This window comes from Rhinolophus ferrumequinum, chromosome 7, assembly GCF_004115265.2.
Source record: "Rhinolophus ferrumequinum isolate MPI-CBG mRhiFer1 chromosome 7, mRhiFer1_v1.p, whole genome shotgun sequence".
In the NCBI taxonomy this organism is placed as follows: Eukaryota; Metazoa; Chordata; class Mammalia; order Chiroptera; family Rhinolophidae; genus Rhinolophus; species Rhinolophus ferrumequinum.
In genome coordinates, this window is record NC_046290.1 from 4,929,161 (window position 1) to 4,949,977 (window position 20,817).

Consider the following 20,817-nt stretch of genomic DNA (forward strand, 5'->3'; position numbering starts at 1 on the left):
GTTTGTAGTGTCTATATCCCGCCTGCCCCCACCACCACCACCATCGCTGCCGCCTTCCTTCTTTCTCCTGTGGTTTGCTCCAGAATCAAGGTTTGTTTCCCATTCATTCTCCCTGTTGACAGTTGTTTCAGAAAGCACTCTCCAGAAGCCAAGATTGGGATGTTCCTGAGTCATTCAGATGAGGACAAAGTTTGTGACATGGACAATTGATTATGGGCCTCTCTGGAAAGAAAGGAAGCATGCTCCATGGGTCAAGGGGTCTGCTTTTCATTTTGGCATCTCTGGAGAGCATTTTCAGAAGAAAATATTTTAACAATGAAAAGATTTTCTACTGGCAACCCCTCTGTTCATACACTTCTGATCTACCATAACCCTTTGATAAGCTAGCAGACACAGGCTGCATAAGGGTGATTTGGAGCTACGTAAATTAGCAATGACAGCAGTTTGTACGACCAAGAGAACCTGCCAAGCCGCCCTATTATGTCTGAGGAGGCGTAATAGCCTCGAAGATAGAAGACCTCACAAATTTGGTTCTAGAAAATCCAACTTGAAACTTCTGGTTTCTTCTTCACATAAAGAAGTCATATTTTGCCAAAAGGTGAAAAATAATGCAATCGTGTATAATCTACCATTTAAAAGCAAAGCTGCAAATCCCAGCCTGGGTGAACAAACCCAGTTTCTTTTCCTGGCTCGGGCAGGCGTGTGTAAGAGGCAAAAGACCAGAGCTCTCGTAGCGGGCAGCCTCTTCTTGGGAGCTCAGATGGAAGCTTGACCTCGGTTTGATTGCTGGCTCTTTCTAGCTGTGTGACTTGGAACGTGACTCTCAGTTTCTCTTAGGATATTTTCCTCGTGGGCAGTTCAGGGGATCAGGTCTGGTTAAATGTGCTGATGACTGAGCCAGCCTGGCTGGTACGGGGCTCAGTCCTGCCAGCATCGATGGCACCCTGTGGGGACCTGGACCCATACTCAGTTAAAAGCACTTATGGAAACTGGTCTTCTTCCCTGAAGTGAGATGACAGCATGACGTCTTCAGTTGTCTTCCTCTGTCAGGAAGGTTTTGATCCTGTAATTGCAACTCAGCATTGGCCTTGATATGCCAATTTCTCCAAAAAGGTGACTGAAAGACAAGAAAGGACATAAGGACATTTTTCTTCACTCTAACCAAAATCTGGACTAGGGTGCCCTAGGGGTTCAGAGACTTCAAACTGGCCTGTGTGTCATCTGTAACGATTATTGGCAGCTGCACCTTGTGGGGTCTTCCTCCCTTGGAGCCTGCAGCACCTGTCTGAGGGCGCTATTTGTCACCTGTCTTAGTGGACACCTGGGTGATTCACCAAGAGCTCTTAAACGTGCCCCCCAACATGTGCTGAATTTGGTGAAAAGAACTCAACAGAAGACTAGGTTTTCCCCAAAGCTGTGTCACCAGCCTTATCAAACAGTAGAGTTTTTAAAGCAATCAAGGTCATTATCAGAGTCTACCTTGCAAAGGTCTGTGCATACACGGTGTCTCTCAAAGCGTGGTCCCCAACCAGCAGCACCAGCATGACCTGGGAGCTTGTGAGAAATACAGATTCTCGGGCGCCACCCCAGACCTGCCAGGTCAGAAGTCCTGCTCCCCCTATTTCAGATACCAGTTTCTCCAGGTGATTCTGATCCGTGGGAGACCCCTTGCATTTTACAAATGAGTAAACAGGTGCAGAGAGGTCCAGGGGCTTGTTCAAAGTGTCCCAGGCAACCAGTGACCAAAACAAGGCTAGAATGGAAAGCCATCTGTCCCCTGAAATACTAGTCCAAGCTCCTTAAGCTCTGGCAACCACAAACATTCCTGGGAGCAAATCCTGCAAACAAGAGGACTTGTAGTTCATTCTCATCAGCCCCCGGCCCCGGGCCATCAGTAGCCGGGAAGACCCCCTCTCCCCCCAAGCCCTCCTCAGCCTTTCAGCCGTAGAAAGTCCTCTCAGTACAAATGCCATGAGTCCAGGCCCCTTCAAGCAGCGGTGGCTTTGGTATATCTGTTTAGAAATGCCTGTGCTATTCCTTTTTCCTAAAGACAGCAATCACTCTGCTTTCCAAGAAACAGTGACTAATGGTGGAAATGTGATAAATCAAAACAAATTGTTTTACTATATGTTTCTCTTTGATAAGGTGACTAATGGCATCCATGGATCGGCTTTAAATTGTAAAAGTCAAGATGCCAAAGGACATTTATGTCTAACATACTTGAGATCTTTTGAAGCCTTGCCCAACCCAAGCCCTGCTTTAAAACACTTAGTAGAAGGTTGAGGGAGTAGGACCTGACTTAAAGTAGATGAAAATAATTGTGTTTGATGCTAATGTTACTTTCAGACGGAGGCATTCCTTAGAGATGCCTCGTCTTTCTTGTAATCAAGGCTGAAGACAGAGTAATTTGTAAAGCTTTCCATAATTCAAACTTTATATATATTTTCTGTTACGTTGTAAATGTGATTGAATTCACCCAAAGGCATTCCAAATAAACTACTGCTGTTTGTTTGGAACAATAAGTAAACAACAGGCACCTACAGTGAAAAAAAAAATTCTCAAAAGAATAAGGAAATATTTAGGAGTTACTCGGCCTTGAAATTACCAGCGATTCAGGGCCATGTGTCCTTAAAGAATCAAAATTATAAAACCAATGGAGGAATGAGCATTGAAATTCATTAGATCCCTGCCTGCTAACTGCTAAGCCATGGGAAACTTAATCACGACAGATGAGGGATGACTTCTTCCAAGGGATCCATTCATTGGAAATATAGCCAATGCCTTAATGCTTGAATAATTTCCAAATGACCTACAAAGTAAACATTTCCAGTGTAGGTTAGAGAAGCAGCTGCTTCTCAAAGGAGAGCTGTTCCAGGTGGCAGTTGCCGCCTCTGCAGTACCTGTCCTGACACCCCCATGGCCCACTGAGTCCCACACCAGCTCTGCAAGTTTTGGAACCCCACTTTGACAAGGAGCAAATGTGGGCTCACGTGGGTGCAATGATTTACCGTACACCACGCAGCTGGAACATGCAGAAGCCAGAATTTTACCCACGTCTGCCAGACACTAAAGTCCAGTCTCTTCCCATGACCTGGGCCTGCTTCTCCCAAGTGACAGGGCCACTGCAGCCCACCGAGGCCACCCATCCTTACTAGGACTTTTGTTCTCAATTGTGCAAACTTCCATTGATGGCGGCTCAGACCTGGGGAGGGCGGGAAGTGCTGTGGTAGTGTTCAATTGTGCCAAATGCGATTTCACTGTCTCTCCTCTTGGAGAAAGGGAAGTGTAAGCACCATTGTGCCATCAGGTAACGGTGGCTTCCATACTGTTAAGAAAAGGTAACTGAACACTGCTCCCATGAGCCTCCAGAGCCCCCAGAAGCCCTGTGAACGTAGAGAGCTGGTGAACAAAAAGCAACCCAACCACTGTCAAGTGGGAACAGTTTTCATTTTATTCAGGTGCTCACAGTGGATCAGCATCATTTCATCTGAAATAGTTTCATGTCAATACCATGACACTCGATGTTCATCTTCAGTATGAAAGGTGCTTGGCCAGGCTCTTTGCCAAGGCAACCTTAGGGAAAGCCGTGCCACCCTCCCGCTGTCACAACCCCAGAGGCATCAGGCCAGCTCCTAGAAGGCCTGCCCCTCCCTTGCCAGCCACCTCCGGGCCACAAGGAGGGCGTCAGGCTGGTGAGATGTGCCCAAAGCCGGGCGCCTTGAAACTGGGGATGTCATTCTTCCTGTAGAAGTCGGTCTTCAGATTGTTGGCGCGGCTGTAGTCCCGGTTCAGAGGCTCCAAGGGCTGGTGTATGCGCCTCCCATAGACAGATGACGTCAGCACCCCCACGGGCCTCTCCTGTTCCTGCCCAGGGGATCAGAACACTCAGGTCAGCTCATACCCGCTCCATCAGCATGGCTCAGCCAATCCTCAGCCTGGCATCTGGAAGCTGGTTCTGCCTGGCACAACTGCACGCCTGCATCCTGTCTCCACCCTGGCTTCTTGGGAGTGACTCCACAGTGGCTCCAGGGGGTCCTCTGAACTAGGTCAGACCCTGCCCCTCAGCCCAGAGCCCTCTGGTGTCAAGTTCTTCAGAGGAAAGCAAAGATGCCAGGCGCCCTCTGACTTCAGGTTCATGCTCGCCCTCCCTTCCCTCCCTCCTCTCGGCCCTCCTCCTGCCTGCCTTTCTTTCCCTCTCACCTGTTTTCTTTTCCCAAAGGCACATCACCCCAGTGCCCCCCCCCCGCCTTCCTAGGCACCCCCATCTCCCCAGGCTCCTCCTCATCTCCCCAGAACCCCCCGCCCCCATCTTTCCAACCCTCCAACTCTTTCATTTAAAGGCTTTATTTCTCTGCATACTACTTACTACTACCCGGATTCATTCTTATTTATTTGGCTTTTATTTTTCTGTCTCCTCGTGGGAATGTCAGCTCTAGGAGGGCAGACACTTCACCCTGTTCCCTTTATGCTCCACAGTATGTGGAAGGCGCACAAAAACTATGAGTGGATGTGGGAAATGCTCGGTTTGTTCTCACGGGAGGAAAGCATTGACTTCTCTACCAACTCGAAATGCACCAACGTAACAAAACCAATAGAGAAGCTGTTAACGCCCGTGACTTAGACGGTCATACCTCATAGTACCTCCGTCTCTTAACTTCATATCAAAGTAATAAGTTTCATTGAAAGTCACATGGTGTTGGTGTTAAACAATTGTAGCCACAGGCAAGAATCCAATGCTCTAGAAAGAAATCCCACCCGAAGCTTGTACGTTCCGATTTCTGTGTATCGTGTAAAAGACTAGACTGATATTAATTCAGCACCCAATGTATAATGATCATACCGTCCTCAGATCAGGCATTGTGGGGACCATGTCCGCGTGTGGAAAGGCAGCAGGATGGTCCGGCCCAGGGGGCACACAAAGGGTACACGACCCCCTCACCCAGAATGCCTGTTGTGATCCTGACCCCCTCACCCTGTGACTTTTGTTCCTTCTGCTGGCTACCCACCTGTGCAGCTGCCGGCAAGCAGAGCCTCCCTTTCAGAAAATCATGTCGAGAGAAAAGAGGACTTGTGCTACCCATGGTGGTCATAGTCGCCTGGAAATGAACTTGTGTGGTTTCAACCTCAGAAGCCCAGTGTCCCTAGAACAACTGTGACAGCCTGGACTCAGAGATTAACTAAAACCCTATTGTTTCTGTTGGAAAGAACTTCTTAGTTTTGCTTTCATTTAATTGTTAACTTTTACAGAACAAAACAACAATCATAAAAATTAAGACATAGTAACGTGACAGAATAGAGTAAGTTATAACAGTAGCTTGGTCTCAACCTTTTGTCACAATAAGATAGAAGGGGGCCACACAAACAAGAGTTACCGACACCCCTGGACACTATGAAATGAGCACACACGCACTGACTGTCAACCCCTTGTTAATATCCTGTCTTAATCTTACCTCCTCGTTAACATGCAGTCCCAGGCTTTTGGCATGTTCTCTGTCGTCTCGGTGCAATTTCTGATTATAACCTGGGTTTTTCTTAAAAACACAGTCATAGAGGGAAATGATTCCTGTCTGAGAATAAAAAGAGAAAGAAAGCATAGGTTTATTCACAGGCCCAGCCACTGAAGCATCGTGGAGCTCGGAAGCCAGCACATCCCAACTGTACGGAGGGGACTAGGGGAGGTCACCCCACGAGCAGGGAGGCCAGGCCCCCGCCAGCCAGAGCAGATTGCTGAGAGGCCCCAGTGGGGCAGGGACATTTCCACAGGCGCTGTTCCTCCACGTTTCATAGACCGCTCCCCACCCCGCCAAACACCGACACCCACGCCCCAGCACAGACGTGCTCCCGGCACTCTTTCTGACTACATCTCCAGGGCGCAAACATTAAAATAATCCACTTGATGTATGTGTGTTTCTCCTTCACTTCTACTCTTCTTGTTTTCTCAAATTTTCTATAATAAGCTTGTACTGCTTTGAATAGTAACAATAACCTCAATATTACGATAATATAAACACAAGTTATCATTTAAGTTGCTAACCAATAGGAGGGCTCTCTACCTGCAAATCCTTCTGTAAAGAGAAATATGTTCTTTAATCATATGTGGTAGCTAAAACAATTGTAACTCATATATATGTGCGAATATATATATTTGCTATATATTACATATGTATATGAGGGCTGACAAGTTTGTGAACTTGTTGCAATGATGTTATTAACCTTTTTTATATATATCAGAGGGATTATTCATTATGAATTTGTACCATCTGGACAAACAGTTAACCAGGTTTACTATTTGAAAGTGCTGAAAAGGCTGCGTGAAAAAGTTAGACAAAAACTACCTGAACTTTTCGCCAACAATTCATGGTTCTTGCATCACGACAATGCACCAGCTCACAGGGCACTGTCTGTGAGGGAGTTTTTAGCCAGTAAACAAATAACTGTATTGGAACACCCTCCCTACTCACCTCACCTGGCCCCCAATGAGTTCTTTTTTTACCCAAAGACCAAGGAAATATTGAAAGGAAGACATTTTGATGACATTCAGGACATCAAGGGTAATATGATGACAGCTCTGATGGCCATTCCAGAAAAAGAGTTCCAAAATGGCTTTGAAGGGTGGACTAGGCACTGGTGTCTGTGCACAGCTTCCCGAGGGCAGTACTTCAAAGGTGACCACAGTGATATTCAGCAATGAGGTATGTAGCACTTTTTCTAGGATGAGTTTGCGAACTTAATTGTCCGACCTCATATAAATGCAATATACACATATATATCAAACATATATAAAATAACACACACACAGCTGTGATATCTTAGAAAGTGATCCTGTTAACAGAGAGATCTCCATTTTTCATCCCAACTTATTCTTAACACAAAAATAAACATGCCTTACTTGGTACCTAGTAAAAGGGTGAGAAATCCATGTGTTAGCTAATCTTTAATATTCACCTTGTACAGCATTTATGTTCCTCCAGCCAAGTGCCAATTGCCTCAAACTCTCCGGCAGCAAACCCAGACACGCCACCTCACTGGGACTTGGGGGGCACCGGCTCTAACCAGTGTTTGCTCATTTGTTTTTTCCCCCCAGATAGTAATGCTAGAATGGTTTTCTCCAACGGTAGGACGCAGAGGTTAACGGTAAACAGGGAAGGATGCTTGCCGTGTGCGTCTCCTGGAAAACTCATTCCACCCGTTCTGACTGCGGGGACTCGGGGCAGCACTGGCAGTCACTAAAGTGAGCTCAGCTTCAGCCCAGCCTTGGCAAATCATTCACGGGTCATCCTGTGTCCTGCGCTGCCTCTGCTGGGAAGTTCTGAAGATAATTCAGATGCAGCTAGTGTCCTAATGCGACTAACCATCTAGTCAGGAAAACAGGGCGATCTTTTAGAACTGCTATTTTAGGCCTCCTGAGAATCCCAATGGCAACACTCTTCTTCAGTGACTGCTGGAATCCTGGTTTGCCTACATTCAGAGTCACTCCAGGTGACATGGAGGCAGGAACAGTGGCTCCTGAGTCTGTGCCCAATGGCCATCTAATGATGTCACCGTGCAGGAGCTTCTTCTCAGCACTGTTCTCTGTCACCCACTCAACTCTTGGGTCTGTTCACACATTGGTCTGGCCAGTCTTGACATGCAGCCCAACTGAAGGCAATTTAAATTATAGCTCATGTACTCATAGGGTTAAAAAACACAAAGCCCAAATCCATGCAGAGGTGATACATTATTCAGCTTTGGGTATTTAAAAATTGACTAGCTATTGGGGAAAAAATAATTAACTTGAGTCTTCACATGTAGACAAATCTCTGGATGGATTAGAAAAATAAGAGAAAAGAAAACCCGTAAGGGACCTACGCATCAAAGCAATGGGGAAAATGTTACAAAGACAATATCAATCACTTTGACTGTAAAAATCAGATATTTGCTTATCAAATAAAATTCAAACTAAAAAAGGCCCTTTAGGAAATGATAGCGAGAGCTCCGTATCATTAACATACAGCATGTAGGACGTCCGCAGAAGCAGACGCTGATGGGATGAGCAGCTCCAGCTTGGAGAGGTTAAGCAAACCTGCAGCAAACCTTTTTTTGCGGTAAGCTGCCAGGCCTGAGGCACCTGCAGAACACAGCAGACGGTCAAACACAACACCCACCAAAGGGATGTGGGGGTCAGATTCCCCAAAGGAGCAGGCTGGCCTGCAGCGAGGGAGGTACCGGCATGCAGACCCTTCCCTTTGGGCTTCAGCACTTTGGGGCCAGGCCTGGCTGAGGCCAGCAGGCAGATGTGAATGGTAACTTGATAACCCCATCACCCCCACGCCTCCGCCATTTATACACAGCAATTTAAGCGAGGCTCTCAGTCAGTCTAGATGTCCCCTTGTTGCTGGAATCCCCGCTTGCCTGGCTGACCCTAGAAAACGGGTGTGTTTCAGGAGAATAGCTTGTGTGTGCAAGAAAGACCTGGTCCCTAAGACTGAGCACCTGGCTGGGAGCAGCACTCATGGCATGAGGTGCTCTCGTCTGTACCCCAAGAACCTTGGGCCAAAGTGGAAGTGACCAGCGGCCCGCCTCAGTTCCTGCATGGCTACCTGTGGGTGACCAGCCACGCCCAGGGCAGAGGGCAGCCATGCCAGAAGGGGGCAGCATGGACAGCAGGGCAAATTGGAGCCTCCAGGAACTGCCTGGCTCGTGCACGGCGGACCCATCCATGCCTGATCCTTCCGATCTGCGTAAGCCCCCCGGGGTTCTGGGAGGTATCCTGGGAGGAAGACTCTGAAGAGGGAAGAATGGAATCGAGGAAAATGCAGTCACTGGTGCCCGAATGAGAAAGAAAATTTCACTTTATTTTGTTTCCCAAGCTGGAGAAACCCACTATGGCATGCAGCTTTGCAGAATAATGCCTATTTCTTTTCATTCTAATAGGTCTCCTAAAATACTCTGTAACAGTTACATCTCTGAGCAGTGCCTGCTTCACAACCCCGGGATTTGTGACCAAGAGCCCCCCCATAGCTGTGAGTAGTCTTTACCAGGAATCTCACTGCTGATGATGTGATCAGAATCTCTAGCTCTCTTTTGTGGGGACTTTGCATATTCAGAACTTTCCAGAATCAAAACAAGTTTTTCTATCATTGAAACATAAGGAAAAAAAGAAAAAAATTCATCCCCGGGCAGGCAGCCTCTGAGCAATGTGACTGCCCATTTTCAACACCTAATTAAACCAAAAATCTGCCTTTCCTGGATTTTAATCTTTCTTCTTTTTTTTTTTTTTTTTTGTCTTTCGTTCCTTTGTGGTTTGAAGCAAAATGATATTAATAGAAACCAATCTGGATTTAGATGTTATCTGGCTTTACTGGTAGTTTGCTATTAAAATCTCTCGAGAGGTTTCCTCTATTTCACACATAACATTGCTTTAAAAAACATTAAACAGAGCCCATTTGTGCGAGATCTGCCTTTGTCCTCTGTGTTGTGGGTAGTATTAAAATGTGCCATGGTCTTATTCTGGTTCTGGCACCTGATGACAGACGTTTCCCAGCAGCAACCCCCAGTCCTAACACTGAAAAATCACGCCAGTCCGCAGCCTTCGGCCACTGCCGCTGCCGTGAGCAGAGTACAAGCCTTCAGTTCTCAACCTCCAAAGCACATCGGGTCCACTACTGTGTGAGGACACTGCTAGGGAGTCTCTACCTCAGAGACCACAGGCTGAGACTGGAAATAAACCAGTGTGATGTTGCAAATTACACACTGCAACACAGTCCACATGGAGTTACACAAGTGTGCGCTAAGTCCAGTGACAACAGAGGAGGAAGGATCAGCGCCTGTGTGGCTGCGGGTAGGAAGCGGTGTGACTGGAGTCAGCAGGAGGGACCACACCACTAGAGCAAGAGCCTCTGGGAAGCGACCTCCCTGGGTGTTACGGGTTAAATTACATCCTCCAAAAATTCATATGTTGAAGTCTTAACCCCTAGTACCTCAGACAATAACCTTATTTGGAAATAATGTATCATTAGTTAAGATGAGGTCATCCTGGGGTGGGGAGGGCCCAATCCAATAAGACTGGTGTCTTTATAAAACACACGTGGACAAAGACACAGACATTCTGAGAGGGAAGATGATATGAAGACACAGGGAGAAGACGGCCATCTATACGTCAAACAGAGAGGCCTGGAACATATCCTCCCTCATAACCTCGGAAGGAACCAACTCTGCCGGCACCTTGATTTCAAACTTCTGGCCTCCAGAATCTATGAGAAAATAACATTTCTGTTGTTTAAGCCCCCTATTCTGTGGTACTTTGCAACACCAGCTCTAACAAACACACTTGGTAAAGAGATGCAGCCACCTTTTGAAGAACAGAAAGTCAGAATGGAGATAAAAACAATGGTCATTGCAGTGGAGTCAGACACCCAGCGTCGGAATACCCTGGTCCGGGTAAACTGAATTGCTAGGCCCTCTGGGCTGGCAGACGTCACCAGTAGTCTCCTCTACTCCTGACTACACAGAGGGCTCATCTTCCCTGCTCCTTTGAGTTAGTGAAGCCATGTGACAAGTTCTAACCAATTAACTGTGAGTGGAGATGACATGTGACTCTTCAGGCAGAACCAGTGCCTGGGGACTTCCTGAAGCTTCATATTGAGATGTTTGTAGCTTCCGTGGTGGCTGCTGAGTGACTATACTGAGCAGAGCCAACATTCTGACTCCTGATGGACTTTTAGCATGAGAAACAAGCCTGTTGAGGCCATTGAGCCTGGGAATTGTTTGTTACTGCAGCATAACCTTGCTTATTACGACTAATGCAAGTGGATCCATCAGAAGTACTGGCCTACCACCTCCAGTCCACAAGGGGACATCTCTGGGCTTTGATTATGGCTAGTGCCTCCTCCCAGATGTTCCACACACTCTCACACAAGTAAATAGGGTAATATTTTGAGCAAACTGAGACCCAAGACCTTTATTTTCTCCTCCCTTTCAGACTATTTTAAGTATAAACAAACTCCCATTGTGAAGCCTAAACCAGGTAAATTCTGAGAACAAGAAGGAAACCAGAGAAATTAACACATTGTTCCATGATCATTGGGCAGGGGTAATATTATGTGCTCACCAAGCAGAGTACCCCCTTTCTGAAAAACGGAAGACTGCAATTCCCAGTTTCCACCACAATTAGGCTGCAGCCAGGTGACTGGCTCTGGCCAGGAAATGTGTGTGAAACTAATGGACACCACCTTCAAGACCTGGTCCGTAAAACACTCTCCTGCAGTCCTCCAGGCTTTCTCTCCTTGCTCACTGGGTAGCAAATTCAAAGCATGCAATAAAGGACTGCAAAGTCCCAAGGATTCCCAGCCCTGGTAATCATGGAGACACTAGCAAGGAGGAGCCTGGTTCCCTAAGTTATTGCATTAAGAAGCCGGGCCGGAGAAATAGACATGTTGGGCTACATGTGAGAAAGAAACAAGCTTGCGTTATATTATAAGCTTACAGTCAGTGGGATGCTTATGTTAATAAATTGGAGGCAAAAAAGACCAGCTTTGTCGCCTTTGCTGATTTCTGTGGGGTAAACACTCCCACCATGGCCAATGTCAGCCTTCCTACCGAATGCGGAGTTTGGGAGAGATGCTAAACTTTGGCTCTGCATCGTCAGTCTGAGCAGGCGCCAACACCCCACGGTGAGGACTCTCCGGGGTCGAGGCCTTTTTGTTTCCAGGGCACATCCTAGCCCACCCTGACTGGTACAGTGACCCACTTAGGACCGAGCTCTGCCCATCGCTGCTCTTCATCGGCCACAGTAGTTACCTCTTCATCTTGAGGCTTTCGGTTACTGTCTGCCTCTTCAGAGCTGTGTGACCTACTTGCAAATCTGAAAATTCCCACTGTGATCCACAGTGTTTCCTTTGAATCATAAGGGCCTCAATTTACTTCCGATAAATTCAGCACTTCTCCTTGGGAGTCTAGCAGCAGTATCAAGCTTGAGGAGGACATTTTAATTAATTGTAACATCACTCAAGATTGTGAATCTCTGTAGGATTGTTGCTTGTCAAGGACACAATGTTAGCTTTTTTTTAAAGCACAATACTCAACTATTTTCTTTGGTTTGTCTGACAAATAGTCTGTTTCCTCTCTGGTGGATGACAATCACAAATTTTGGAAATGTTTATAACTTTTTGAATCAGCTGAATATTTTATCAACTTAATAAGAACCACATGACAAGCAGTCTTGGTGAGGCATCATGTTCACTACTTTCAATTGATTTCTTGTTGGCGTGGGTGCCCAAGGCAGAGCCTTGGAAACTGTTGCCCGTGCCTGTGAGTTGAAGTCAACCAGCTCCGCCCTCTGATCTCGTGTCTGCTTCCTGCTGGAGGTGTGCTCTGAGTCGGAGAGCTCTGCATGATCTTTCTGCCCAATGTGTCGCTGGGAGGAGACTTGATGATGGTGGAGCCGGCTGTCTTTCCTCTTCCGCTGACCATAGCCCCCCATGTACGCACCACCCACCTGCGATTCATAGCACAGAAGGAAAGGGCCATCCAGGAAGGCTGATACAAACCTAATCTTACACGTTCCTTTCAGTCAAACATATTGGGGAAAATGCTGTTTATTTTCTTGTTTCATTTGCTTGTTGTACTCCTTAAATTGGATGATTTTGAAAACAAATGTCTAAGATATTTTATTAAATGAAAAGAGCAATCTGCAAATATATATATATATATATATATACACACACATACACATAATTTTGTGATATTCTGTATGTAACATGTTCTCATAACACAAAGTTGGACACGTATCACCACATTCATAGACACAATGGAAAGACACGCACCAGGTGCTCACACTGGTGGTTATGACTGGTAGGAACACTTATTCCCCACGCCCGGTGTTGCCTTGCATGAGGAAGGTCTTCTGCTAGGACACACATGGCCCTTCCTTCCTTCCTCCCTCCTTGGGGACCTGCCCCTTCCTAGGATCTACCTGTCCAGGAGGAAGATATTCAGCGCCACTGCCAGGCCTTAAATGACCACTGAACAGTGAAGACGCAGCTAACGCAAACCCAAGAGAAGCACCACAGTCCACTCCTAATTTTGATCCCTGAGGAGGGGAGCAAGGTCAAGGGTAACCAAACAGCAGATAATTCAAAAGGAAACCTCTAGTTAGTCTAAGAGGTTAATCTTATAAATCGGGTGACTTGTCCATTTGCTTAAAATGTCCGCACTCCATTTACTCATTCCTCACTCATTCATGCCGCCTGTTTTTACGCATACCGACTGTGAGACAGACTCTGGATTGCTGAGGATAGAGCAGTCACAAATAATCGCTGCCTCGTGAGCTCATATTTCAGTGGGGGGGGACACAATTAGGGGAAATATTTAGCAGGTTAGACACTAATATGTGCAAAGGGGGGAAAAGCAGGGAGGGGGAAGGAAGTGTATGTGGGGGTGTCATGATTTCATTTGCTAGCACACGTTTTGATTGGAAGCCCTGTGGGTGCAAGAGTCTGCAGGAAAATAAAGAGAAATGTGCCTAGGTTTTAAAAGGTAAGTCAGCAAAAGAACTGGAGCATACCTGTCCTCCACAGCCCCAAGGGGTGGCTGAGTGTATTTGCCAGGTGTGCTTGGTGCCTACGGGGGAAGAGGCCCCACCCAGGAGGGGCTGGGGCAGCTTGGATTGAACCCTTTCTGTCTACTGAACCTTGGCACAGGCCCTCCGGAGAGTCTCTTTTGCACCTCTGGACAGTCAACATGCATTGTTATAGTTACAAAGTGCTTCGCTGTATTCGGTGAGGGGAAATTCAGTCACCAGGAAGGTAAAGAAACCGTCAGCCCCTGGCCTCTGTGTCCCCACCACACACCTGGAAGGAAAGTCAGCTAATCCCACCAGAGCTAAACGAGGGCTTTCTGAGCAAAGCTACACTCAAGACACAGCTAGCCACAATCCACCTTAGCATGAGGGAAAGCATATTCTCAAACCGCCAAGGAATGTTTTTTTAATGCAGCTTTTAGACTGAGAAATTTCATCGAAACCATCATAAAAGGGCATTCTCCTTTAACTTAGCTTTTCCACTTGAGGAGCAGAAATGTTGCACAAGGCAGAAGAAGAAAAAAAGTAATTTAAAAACATCATTGAACGGAATTCACTGTCCCTGGACCAATATTTTATAGGAAAAGCCCTTGCAGCTGGTACCCCGTAGGGAGCAGGACAGAGGGTGATGGCATTGTAGCTGGCAGCTTAAGATAACACATTTTCTTAAGAGCAGGGCATTCCTGGGGCTTTAAGTGTGCTGCATTAAGAGCTTTAATTTTGGGCTCCTTCAGGGGCAGTGCCTTAGGGGATTAGAAGACACCAGGCTGACACTCAAATTACCTGCCTCACTTGTATTCATCTCAGACAGTGGCTAAGGGTGGGGGATAAGACACTATCCCACGGAAACAACCCTCAGTGGAAGGAAACTCTCATACATCACTAACAAAGCAAACAATAGTACACAATAGCTCTACTTACACTGGGCTTACTATGTACCGTGTTATACCACCGTGTTTCCCCAAAATAAGACCTAGCCAGACAATCAGTTCTAAGGCGTCTTTTGGAGCAAAAATTAATATAAGACCGGGTCTTATACTTTTGCTCCAAAACAAGCATTAGAGCCGATTGTCTGGCTAGGTCTTATTTTTGGGGAAACACGGCATTAAGTAAATTTGTTCTCATAAAAGCTCCGCACAGTGGTACTGTTTGATTCCTGTTTCACAGATGGGCAAAATGAGACGGAGCGTTTGGGACGTGAAAAGTCGCACAGCTAGTAACATGAAGCCAGTATTTCTATCCAGGACTCCTTGGCTAACTCACCACTACGTGTGTCACACGGTAACGGACTTAAGAGCTCCTTCTGCAATGTTTCTTCTCAGGTTTGAGTGGGGCTTGGAATTTATAACGGATTTAGGGGCAGCTGAGTCCCCCCGCAAACCTGTGAGACAGAGCTCCCCGTCTTTAGTCCAAATGATCTTAAGGTCAGAGAACCAGCTTCCGGCGTCCTGCAGCTGATTAAATGCCAGTTCAGAAAATCCGCAGGACAATTTTATTTACGTGTCATTGTTTCTGTTGCATCATTTACTTCGTGTGACACTAAAGTCCTCAGGACTTACACTCGCCTGTGCCCCAGCTATCAAAACTGCCCTGAATTTTTCTGTTTGTTTGTTTTCTTAAAATCGACTGCGTTACTTTGTTCTAAGGCCCACCTCACCTTCCAGAGGAAGCCATGCATCAGAGCAGGGGTTGGCGAATGTTTTCTGTAAAGGGACAGTCACTGTTTTAGGCTTCCAGGTCACAGGGTGTCAGTCAGTACCACTCAGCTCCGTGTGGGAGCCATACACAGCACTAAAGCAATGGGGCTGTGGCTGTGTTCTAATAAAACTTTATTAACACAGGGGATGGGCCACATTTGGCCCAGGGTCTCCATGTGCTGTCCCCTGAAGTAGAGGAGCACACTTCTTGCCCACTCCGTATCTCCTTCCAAGTATGGAGGCCCAGTCACGTTATACCTTGGGTATCTCTCTGCCCTTGGCTGATGCAGCCCCAGAAAGGTGCAGCCATGTATAAGACCAGTCAATTTAGGAAGAATATACTGAGAATATACTGGGCCTGTCAGACTCAACTCTGTCCCTTTTCCCTTGGTAGTGCCTGGGCCATAGAAGGTAGGGGGTTCTGCTCGGCTTTTTCTGGGGCTCACAGCTGTCGTGGCTGGGTGGGTAAGTCTGCCCCATTTTGAGCTTTGCATCCCCAAACCTATTTGCCGGAGTCCCTAGTGGTAACTGGCAACCTGGCTTCTAGCTCTGATAAATATGTATCTTGGCCCCCATCTGCTTAGTCTTTTATCTTGTTTCCCAATAGCCTCAAGGTAGTAACTGGTAAGATCCCTCAAAGATACATGTAAAATGGTGTATTGTGAATTTTTTCATGTTAAGAGGCCAGATAGAATTTGTATTCTCTCAATAAAACAACACAGACCAACTTAAAACATCCAGACTCCTTGCTCTTTGGCTGGTCCTCTCATGCTGTGCATTAATGGTATGCATGGCTCATAAATTAATTGGCAGTGATATAGGGTTTGCATACTTAAAATGGAAAATTCATTTAATAAGTGAAATTATTTACAGATAAAAATTCTTCCGAGACATATTGCTCACAGGAGGAAAAGATATGAGGTCCAGGTGGCAGTGGGCTTGGGAATGATTGCCCCAAGACGCCCTCCTGTCTTAGTACTTGGATATATTCAAGCCTAGGAGTCAGCAAACAGGGTTGCAGAGACAGATACACCGCGATGTCCCCTTTCTTCATGGTGTCCTTTTGTCCTTCCACATCAATCGAAGCCAAGAGAAGAGGTGCTAACAGATACAAGAGATCCTCCTGCTGAGGTGTATGTGTTAGTCTGCTAGAGCTGCCAAAACAAAGTATCCAGACCGGGGGCTTAAACAATGGACATTTATTGTGTCGCAGTTCTGGTGGCCAGAACTGAGATGAAGGTATCGGCAGGGTTTGTTCCGACGGCTGTGAAGGAAAGATCTGTTTCAGGCTTCTCTCCTTGGCTTGCTGAGGGCAGTCTTCTCCCTGTCTAGTTACGTCTGTGTTATCTGTCTGTGTCCAGAGTTCTCCTTTTTATAAGGACACCAGTCATACTGGATTAGGCCCATTCTCACGACCTCACTTGAATTTTATTATCTGTCTCCAAATAAAGTCACATTCTGAGGTGCTGGGGGTTAGGACTCTAACATAAGAATTTTAGGGGACACAGTTCGACCCATACCAGTTGTCTAAACCTTTCTGTTTGCAAGGCTAGGAAAACTCCATGACAGTCTCTTACATTTCACGTGTGGCAAGCACTCAAATGTGTGCTGAGCTGATCTGAATGGGGATTTATTTGGGTTCCATGGATTGTGGATGGAAGGAGAAAATGAAAGATGCATTTTGTGAGAACATCTTGTACGTAATGAGGGAAACACCTACTTTCTCCAGGCACTTGATTAATCTATACCCTCTGGGTCACTCGTTATCTCTGAGGCTGAGAGTCCCCAATCTATGTGCCTAATAGTGATATGCCTGCACCCTGAGCTGCAAGGCACTGGACATATTTAGGAAAAACAGCGGGAAGAAAGGAAGAGACGACTCATGACAAGTTCTGCTGTTCTTTTTCTTCGGCTTATCTTCTTGCTTTGGCTGCAGAGTGGCCTTCTCAGACCCACAGGCTCTTCCCGTGACTCCATGTGGCTAGTGGGGCCAGGCCTGAACCTAACAGTGCTCCCAGGCTTGCCCTCCTCGCAGGAGGCTGTTCAGCTCTGCCCCTTGTCTTCCTTTTGCGGGTGGGCTTCTAGAAGGGTTTCCGTGCCCTTGACCGGCAAGGCAGTCACTGTGGCGAGGACTTTTAGGGAGTGGCTATTTCCTGGCTACCCCAGGCCTGCAGCCGACAGACCCCAGAGGAAGCATTCCCCCCGGCGCCAGGGGACCCTCCTCCAGATGCTGGGAAGAGGCTCACCTGGCTGTTCCGGCGGTGTTGGTGATACTAGTAGTAGAAGCCCAACCGCTCTCCCTCCCTCCCTGACGGGCACCCTGATCCAACCCAAAGGGCTCCGCACACCGAGCTGAACATCCCACCCGCCGCGCGCGTTCCGCACGCCGTTTCCCAGGCCCTGGTCCCCGCTGAGCACAGCCCCACACTCGCTGCGCCCCTGCTTATCCTGGGTGGGGGCGATAGCTGTACCTTGCTCTGGTGGTCGGGGCAGCTGTACGCTGTGGGGCCCCCGCCCCCCGTGCAGACCCGCCTACCCCTGACAAGCAGCACCTCCCCCAGGCCACCTCCCGCAGTGCCGCGGCGCCCCGATCCCCCTCCCCCGACCCCTCCCCGGACCCCCGCCCGCGGCGCCCCGCTGTGCAGCCCCGCGCGGTGCACCTTGCCCTGGCGGTAGTAGTAGCTGTGCTCCTTGGGGTCCAGGCGCCGCGGCGGGATGTAGCTGAAGGCGGACAGCGCCGACAGGGGCAGCGCCCGGTGCCTGCACCGCAGCGTGTCCGCGGTGATCTCCTCCTCCTCGTCCTCCATGCCTCCCGCGTCCAGCGTCCTCGCGGCCACCGTGCTGGATCCCCCCCGATGGGAGCCCATCCCAGTCCGCCCTCCACAGGCTGCCCGGCGCGCGCGTTCGGCACAGCGCCCGCGTTCGGCCGTCGCCTGGTGACCGCGCGGCAACGGGCTGGGTGGAGGGGCTGAGTGAGGTACGCCGATGGGCGGGGCGGGGCGGGGCGGAGGGGCGGGACCGAGGGGTGGGGCCGGGCGGAGGGGTGGGGCCGAGGGGCGGGGCGGAGGGGTGGGGCCGAGGGGCGGGGCGGAGCCTCTCCCCTCCCTCCGGGCACCTGGGCCTCACCCCGGGTCTTCTTTACGTTTTGCGTCTAGGGGCGGAGCCCCAGCTGCTACAGCGCCTGCGTCCCGGGTCCCGGACAGGAGAAACCTCTGGGGTCCCGGACAGGAGAAACCTCTGGGGTCCGCACTACTTACTTTTCCCGGTGCAGGGTGTGTTCGTCCACTCAGGGACCGTTCGTTGGGGAGCAGATGACCGCGCACCCACTACGTGCCAGCGCGGGAGCTGCAGCCTGGAACCAAGTAGCCCGCGTCCGCGTGGAGCTTACAGTCTGGTGGTGAAGACAGGTGATAGAAAAGGGTAAGTGACAAAGAGGGTCTCAGGCGGCGCCGTCCAGCAGGAATGTGGTGACAGCCATACAGGCAATTGAAAACTTTCTCGTAACCATACAAAGAAGGCAAAAGGACCCAGGTGAAATTAATTCTAATGATATTTAACTCAGTATGTTCGAAACATTATCATTTCAACATGTGGCGGTAGCCACATTTCCGGTGCTCGGTGACCACGTGTGGTTTGGGCCAGTGCAGGTGTAAACCTTCTGGGAATTAAATCAGCGTGATCGAAAATCTGGCAAAACTCAGCTGCTCCCAACCTCTGTAAACGTGGTTCTGCTGTCTCTCTGTCTGAATGCTGGTTCCGTGGCTCTGTTCCCTTGGCTGAGAATTCATTGAGCTGATGGTTGAGTACAAGGAATGGATGTATAAAAACACTGGCTAGAAGTAGAACTGCCCGTCTGTGTAGGCAGCAAACGTAAAGGGCAGCATGAACTCAGGATTATGACTGATGCTCCTGCAAGCCCAGGGAACCCACCTGCGCTAATTTCCAAACCTCCCATTAATGTCAGTGCTGTTTAGCAGTGAGAATAATAGCACGACCCTGGCTCCTGGAACCAGGGAGCCACTGCCTGTCCTCCCAACCGCCTGACCCAGGTGGTGGGCGTGGGCAGTGGTCCATGGTGGCATTAGACAAGGCTTTACCTCATTCTGTGCCTCCTCCCTCATGAAAAAGCACGGGTGTTGTCAGCTGATTTAGAAAGCCTGTTTGTCACCAGGTTTTACCTGTAAGTGGCTCATTGGGACAATTTAAGCATCAAAAAGACAACTATAATGGATGTAAGCACATCATACATATAAATATTCATGAGTTCATAAATATTCTAAAACAAAAAAAAGAAAAACTGACCAAAGCACCAACTCTTTATTCTAAAAATTAATACAAGAAAAAAACAGTTATCTTGTTTCTTTCTGTATAAACCTTCGGGTACACAAATAGTTGATAGAGAAGTTTCTTTATAGACAAATACAAGCTAATAAAAGTAGAAGTGGTGGAATTAGGAAATCATTTTTTTAACACCTAGAACAGTGGATGTAGGCAACAATCAACAACAGATGCTAAAACCATTAGCTGGAAGGTTGATGGGGACTATCTAGTGGCTGGATCAGGTTGGTAATCCAGAACCCACTGATGAGTCAATGAATGTCACTAAGGGGGCAGTGAGACACTACACAGCACCACCTCTGAGCATCCTTGCTAAAAACATTTCAGCTGAATCTGAGCAAGCATCTGGACCTACCCTTTAGATTAACAAGAAATACAGCAGGTAGAGGAACAAGTTAGATAACACCAAATCAATAATGTGGGACATTTTACAGGGTAACTGATCTAATTTCTCCAGTAAGTAAAAGATAGGAAGCTACGTGGGGAGGGGTGCATTTGTAGACAGAAGAGACTCAAGATTTATGTGGTAGAACATCTAAAAATAATATGTGTATTTATTTGGGTTCCAACTCAAACCAACAGTTAAAAAATTATTTTTGAGACATTGGAAACGTAGAACATAGGCTAAGTATTAAATGATCATAGGGAATAATTATTTTGTTAGTTGTAATATTGGCAGAATAGTTTAAAAAGAAAAAAATGTATTAGTTATGGATGCATACTGAAGTGTTTACGATAAAATCATATGATAGCTTGGATTTTTCTACAAACATTCCAATTAAAAAATGGGAATAAAAGGAAAAGAATAGATGGAACATGATTGGAAAATGTTGGTAACTTTTCATGCCAAATAAAAAGACTCACGTGGATTCATTATACTGTTTCTCTTTTATATGTTCAGAGTTTTCCATAATCAAAGTTACAGTAGAGCTATTAGGACATATTGTTTCCTACAGAACCCAAAATATCAGTTCTAGCCATCAACAGCATGCCCTGTAAGCCAGGGAATGTGGGAGGGGGTAGGAGATGGTTGGTTGTTTTTCTGACATGGTATTACAAGTATATTAAGGCAAAATTTCTCATGATGAACGCAACAGGTGAAGGATACCAACTAAAAATTCGGCTTATTGACTGCTGTGGCAAGGGATATAGCACAGCAAAGGAACTGAGAGACAGCCCGCCAAGCCAAGATGGAGACCTGGTGGACTGGGGTAGAAGTGAGTG

The 20,817-nt window shown here is 47.5% G+C and overlaps 1 protein-coding gene across 1 annotated transcript; it reads right to left on the reverse strand.

Moving 5' to 3' along the window:
* Window positions 1-3,409: 3,409 nt before the first annotated feature.
* CFAP90 (cilia and flagella associated protein 90) lies at window positions 3,410-18,220 on the reverse strand. The gene is made up of 3 exons (XM_033111259.1): window positions 17,916-18,220; window positions 5,451-5,567; window positions 3,410-3,864 (listed from the first exon to the last, which is right to left on the reverse strand). The coding sequence occupies exons 1-3, from the start codon at window positions 18,120-18,122 to the stop codon at window positions 3,685-3,687; spliced, it is 504 nt and encodes a 167-aa protein (XP_032967150.1). The 5' UTR covers window positions 18,123-18,220; the 3' UTR covers window positions 3,410-3,684.
* Window positions 18,221-20,817: the final 2,597 nt, after the last annotated feature.